The sequence below is a fragment of the Puma concolor genome, chromosome D2 (assembly GCF_028749965.1).
Source record: "Puma concolor isolate L17-30 chromosome D2, mPumCon1.1.hap2, whole genome shotgun sequence".
Classification (NCBI taxonomy): domain Eukaryota; kingdom Metazoa; phylum Chordata; class Mammalia; order Carnivora; family Felidae; genus Puma; species Puma concolor.
In genome coordinates this window covers 13,552,640-13,558,890 of record NC_141677.1, presented here as the reverse complement: position 1 = coordinate 13,558,890, position 6,251 = coordinate 13,552,640, and the positions used below count along the sequence as shown (strand labels likewise).

The window sequence follows — 6,251 nt, the reverse complement described above, 5'->3', positions numbered from 1 at the left end:
CTGAGGTTACCTCCCCTCAAACATGAAGAAAGGAAATTGAAGGTGATGTCGTCCACATCTAAGTTTCTGCTACTGCTGACACATCTGTGCTCACTCTAGGATGCAGCCATTGCGAAGGCGGTGTGCCGGGAAGGAGAATGGGCCCACCGGCCCTGAAGCGGCTGCAGGGAATGGCCATGACCCCTCTGAGTCCAAAGCCAACGCCACGCCCGGAAGGGAGCAAACACGCCCTCAAACGGTGGCCCACCCTCAAGTCTCCATTGCTCAGGCCTTAGCTCCTGGTTCACGTTTCTCTCGTGGCCCTGAGCACACGTGACCATAATCATCTGCTTGTGTTCCTTGTCTCCAGCTAGATGATGAGCTCAGTGATCGGGGAGAGACCACTTGCTGGGCGGTCTTTGCATCTGCTGCAATGCGTTGTGCACAAGCAGGCCCTCACTAAATGTTTGTTGAGTGAATAAAAGAGTGAATAATGCACATGAATAGGCACGTCTCCTACTACGAACTTAGGGAATTATATGGGTAGTGATGGCAAGGGAAACAGTGAAGCCGGAAGGCTAGGACGTTGCACTACCTACAACTGACACTAGATGGCACTCAAGCACACCAAGAAAGTGCTTCTGAGAAAGACCAGATGTGTGTTTTTTGTAGTGGGTTTTTAAGGAACGTCGTACATGTTGGCCTATAAGGACTCCCTGAGTGAAACTCTGTCTTGCACAGATGAGCCAGCCTCAGCAGGACACACTGTACTAATCAAGGTTCTCCAGAGAAATAGAATCAACAGGATATGTATACAAAGAGATTTCTTACGGGGAATTTACTCCTAGAAACATGGAGGCTGACAAGTCCAAAATCTGCAGTGTGGGCTGGCAGGCTAAAGATCCAGGAGAGCTGATGGTGCAGATGAAGTCCAAAGGCCATCTTGTGGCAATCCCTCTTACTGAAAGAGGCAGGTTTTTTTGTTCTATTCAGGCCTTCAACTGATTGGATGAGGCCCACCCACATTAGGGAGAGAAATCGGTTTTACTCAAAGTTCACCAATTTAAATGCTAATCTCATCTGGGATGCCTGGGTGGCTCAGTTGGTTAAGGGTCTGACTCTTGATTTTGGCTCAGGTTCATGAGATCAAGCCCCACATCAGGCTCTACAAAGACAGCACAGAGCCTGCTTGGGATTCTCTCTCTCCTCTCTCTGCCCTTCCCCTACACATGTTTTCTCTCTCTCTCTCTCTCTCTCAAAATAAATAAATAAACATTTAAAAATAAAAGATAAAACAGGAGCGCCTGGGTGGCTCAGTCGGTTAAGCGTTCAATTCTTGATTTCGGCTCAGGTCATGATCTCATGGTTTGTGGGTTCAAGCCCTGTGCAGGCTCTACACTGACAGTGTGGAACCTGCTTGAGATTCTCTCTCTCCCTTTCTCTCTGCCCCTCCCCTGTTCTCACTCTCAAAATAAATAACTAAACATTAAAATTTTTTTAAAATAAAAAAAAAATGCTAATTTCATCCAAAAATACCCTCCAGTCGACACACAAAATCAATCTTTCTCCTTCTCTCTCTCTCATCCTCTCCTAACAACTGTAATGAGTGCAAAGTGCTAGAACAAAGATCTGTTTCACCCCGAAGAAATCCAAAGGCCACATCGATCAGTCAGTTCTTCCCATGTGCACCTCCCAGAAAGCAACGCAGGAAACGTGACGCATGAGCCTAGTTATAAACTAAGCTTCTGAGGACATTCTTCTAACCTACCTGGCTTAACTACACTGTTTGCAGATTTTTAGGCGACGTTTCAAAATTAGCTGATCATCCCCGAAGGCCTGTGAATTGACTGTAAGTAATTTAATTGGAGATGAGCAAGTGGGAAGACAGAGAGAGAAATTTTCCTCTCGTAGCTAACACAGCTAAAATCCCAGATAGGAAAGAGCCATTAGTATATTCGCTAATTGGAGCCATGTTTACATTCCTGTTGTCAACTGGCAACATTTGCTTGTTTCAAGGTAGTCTCCCAGGGTTTTGTGTAATTGTTACAACCTCCACAGAAGGCAAGTCCTGGGTGTAGCCCCTGACTGGGCAATTTCATAAATGATCCTTGCTCAAGCAAAGCACACATTTATTTTAGCTGCTACATTATTTTCTTCCACCATAAAACAGTCCATGGCACTGCCATCAGTCGAGTTGCGGTATTCTTTCCCGTTGAGAGTAGACAACTATTCTCAGGGGGGGAAAAAAAAACCCTTTAATCTGTGTTTATGCATTATCATAGCATAATAAAAGACCTTTAGCATAATAAAAGTTAGCAAAATAAAAGACCTTTTGCTTAAAGCGAAATCAGTCCATTTGTGACAGACTCACAAAAACTACTGAAGTATGAAAAACCATGTGTCATCATGAGATCCACTGTACTTTGCAACCCAATGTTTGAAACAAGGCTTCTGACTATATAAGATGAGTAGTGGCCTAGTGGGGTGTCTGTGTTAGAAGAAAGCCATCGTGGCCTGGAGAGACAAAGCAGCCGAAAACGTTCTTTATTGTGGTGATGTCCTTCTACCATGGCAGGCGACCTAAGGCATATTCTTACCAGGTGACATCCTAGTCCCCAACAGAAGGCTGAAATAACTAAGACCAATTCTAAGCAACAGTCCTCACCTTGGAGAGGCGACTGCTGTCCACTCACATATGTTCTGGGAAGCCAAAAGGATGCTCAACAGACCATACGACTCCAAGTCAAAATACTGAAGTCCAGGGGCGCCTGGGTGGCTCAGTGGGTTAAGCGTCCGACTTCAGCTCAGGTCATGATCTCACGGTCTGTGAGTTTGAGCCCTACATTGGGGCTGACAGCTCAGAGCCTGGAGCCTGCTTCGGATTCTGTGTCTCCCTCTCTGTCTGCCCCACCCTTGCTCATACCTGATCTCGGTCTCTCTCAAAAATAAATAAACATTAAAAAAAGGTTTTTTTAATAAAATAAAATACTGAAGTCCAGACCGTAAGAATAACACAAAAGAGAGACTGAAAAGATCATACAGGAAAGGTTACAAATCATTTCCTTCCTACAGTCAAATTAGTCTCCTATACGGCTTTTCCAGAAAAAAAAAAATAATAATAATAATGCTGGCCATTACTAAGGTGCAAATAGGACCACTCTAGAGAGGAAAATATCCCAAGCAGGAGTAAGACCAAAAGGTGCCCTCCTCCCCCTCACTTTGGGGGATCAACAGTTCCCTGCAGGTACTCTGTAAACTTGAAGTTTAGGAGTGGGGAGGAAGGGGTCACCCGGTCAACATTTTCTTTTCCCAAAGCAGCGGTGACATTTGTCAGGAAGGCTCCCTGCGGGGGCCAAGTGAGCGGCTCTCTGGCCAGCCCTCCGCTCAACACCTGCAGCTGCTGGCCGGTCTGGCTGGGCTCCCGCTTCGTCAACCGGCAAGCCCAGGAGAGCAGGGCAGGGGCCCGGCCAGCGCCACACCCGCCCGGCCTAAACAGATGTGCTTCCTCCGCTTGTCAACACAGGAAAAAGAATGGAGTGTGAAACCCTCAGGATCTGTGAGAAACTACGTGGTCTGGGAGGAAAACCTCGGAAAACCTTTTTGATGCAAAAACCATTGTGAAATGGGTTTCGGCGGCGGCGGCGGCGGCGGCGAGCAGGATTCCACTTTCCCCGCTGTGCAAGGCGCTTTCTTGCAGTCAGGCAGGAACGCTGGCGTCACCATCTGATCCGGCTCGCTCCTCTTCCACAGAGTCAGGCTGGGGCGGGGAGGGCTTGCAGATGACTCTAAAAGAGAAACAGAACTAAATTCCAAGTGTCTCGACCCTTTGTTCTGACTAATTGGTGATGTGATGGCAGTGGATTTTTTGCCTTTCCGAGTTCAGCTTCGCTGCCTCCCTCCAGGAGTACACAGTGAAATGTGATCGCGGCGCTGATCCCAGCCCCCCGGATATTCTGATAGTTTCGTATTTAACTGCAAAGAAAGGGCAGCAGGCCATATGGTGTCTCTAGGCAGACAGGGGATAAGAGCTCTTGTTGGAGATGGACAGAGAAAACGGAGGAAGTGGACAGCTTAAAATGAGCCTTGGAATCGTTTTGTCTGCTGTTGATCCTTCCTTACTGTTTAATCCTGATGAGCTAGCAGTCTGTAAACAAGACTTTCCCTTTTGCCTTGGCCACCAGGAAGCTCAGAGCTACATTGTGGGTTCAATGATAGTAGCTTTCCTTGGCCTAAGCTTTCTCTGCATGGCGTTATTGCAAATAATTTCTGGATGTAGGTAGGAAGACGGCATTTGTGATATTCTGGCTATCCGCCATCTATTCCCCTCCTTTTGTTAACTAGATACCAAATTCCCTCCAGGAAACTATGTTTCCCTAGCCCTAGCCCGTGCGCTTCGGGGAGAGGGTCCCGCCTCCATCTCAGGGGAGAGGCACATAACCTAGACACAAGCCAGTCCGTTGCTCTATCCTCTATCTCCCTCTCCACACGGCATTGGGTTACAGGTGGGCAGATGAGCCGGTGAGGTACCAAGGACATTTTGCCAGGAATCAGGGGACTGACGTCGTTCCCACTGGACTTGAGGTTGGAAAGACGCTAGTCTAAAGCCCTTACTGCTGTACCACGACCACAAGGGAAGCATCTGCCTGAAAATGGAGCTAAAGCTCGAGGATTCGTCCCTGCAGGACAAAGGGAGACGGGAAAGAAGGTCCAGGCTCATCCCGGTACCTGATGCTCACCGGCCCTGTCTAGGAAACAGCAGAGCCCCGTTCCGCTACAGCATGATCTGGATTTGCTGTCACAGTGGAAAGCATCCCAACTGACACAGGAGGTAGAGGCAAAAAGCCCACGCTTCGTTTTCTCTTACTGTGAGAATACTATGCGGTGGGGGCAGGAATTTTGAAAACCACAGGAAACCGTAAGAAAAAAAAAAAAAATCACCCCAGATCCCACAACCTAGAGAAAACAGCAAAATGGACTTCCCAGAATTTACTTTGAAGCCAGGGGGAAGAAAACACCATTCGTGAACACCTTCAAACACGCTGTCACACTGAACCCGACAGCATCTCGAGCTATCCCATTTAAGCCACATGGAGGGAGAGTCATTATTTCATTTCTGTTTAGCTTCGGCACATAGCTCTGTCAGGCTTCTGAGTTCAACTTAAACTTTTTTATCAGCCTCCAAGTTCAAAAGGCGTTAATCTGGCCCCGCACCAAAAGCCTTTTGGCCAGAAACAGCTAAGCTGTTTGAGAGCACCTCCGAAGGGCTGCATTTCAGGCGGACCTGTCATCTTTCAGGAGCCACGATGGGAGCACCGCGCCCACCCAGCTGCCGCTGTGGCTCTCTGCACGGGTAAGCCGGGCCCCCCGCCCCCCACCCCCAGGACCGCAGGGCCCTCGCTGGCCGTCTGGGGTTCTCTGGCTCGGCGGGCAGCCACGATCGGGCAGGTGGCTTTGAATCGACGCTGCTGCAGCTGGTATCCCACGAATGCTGCCAATCATGCTTTCTGTTACTTTTCCATTACTAGAATTTTTCAAACATACAGAAAGAATACAGTATAAGAAACACACACGCATCGCTTCCATTTTACAATCGTTTACGTTCTGCCAGCTTTGCTTCATTTATTTCTTTTCTTGCTGAAATGTGCAGTTTTGAGGGGGTTTTTTAAATTTATTTTTGAGGGAGTCAGAGAGAGGGACAGAGGATCCGAAGCAAGCTCTGTGCTGACAGCAGAGAGGGCGACGTGGGGCTCGAACTCCCAAACCGTGAGACCGTGACCTGAGCCAAGGTCGGGACGCTCAACCGACTGAGCCACCCAGGCGTCCCTGAAGTGTTTTAACGTAAACTACAGACATATTACACACGGATGCGTCTGACTGCTCCTTCGCAGTGCAATTTTCTCTTTTCACTCCCGATTCACGTTAAATATCTAAGGAGGACAATGTAAAATGATTGCCACCATTTATAAAATACCCGCACTTCACGAATTGCTCCATTCATTCATTCTTTCATTGGCCAGTATTTATTGAGCACCTATTAGGCCACGGTTTGAAGCCCCGGGGATACAGTGACACACAAAACCGGGGGTGGGCAGGACCCCAGCTCTCACGGATGGAGGGCTTCTTCTGTGGTGGAGATGGGCATTAAATAGATCAACAAAGTCGCGTGGAACCACAGTGATGGGGGAGGTGGTGAGGACTGACTGGATTCAGGGCCATGTAGTGTATGCAGTCAACAGGGTTTGTGGACAGACCGGATGTGAGGTGTGAGAGAG

General features: G+C 48.2%; 1 protein-coding gene across 2 annotated transcripts in view; it reads right to left on the bottom strand.

The window, feature by feature from the left end:
* Window positions 1-2,091: 2,091 nt before the first annotated feature.
* The window catches only part of TOMM20 (translocase of outer mitochondrial membrane 20), a 36,190-nt gene continuing 32,030 nt past the window's right edge, over window positions 2,092-6,251 (bottom strand). Inside the window, exon 4 of one of the 2 annotated variants that reach the window (XM_086679651.1) lies at window positions 2,092-3,764. In XM_086679651.1, coding sequence (XP_086535777.1) covers window positions 3,544-3,764 — 221 coding nt within the window. In that variant the 3' untranslated portion in view covers window positions 2,092-3,543. The remainder of the gene's footprint in view (window positions 3,765-6,251) is intronic. The other variant, XM_086679652.1, reaches the window with a different exon arrangement.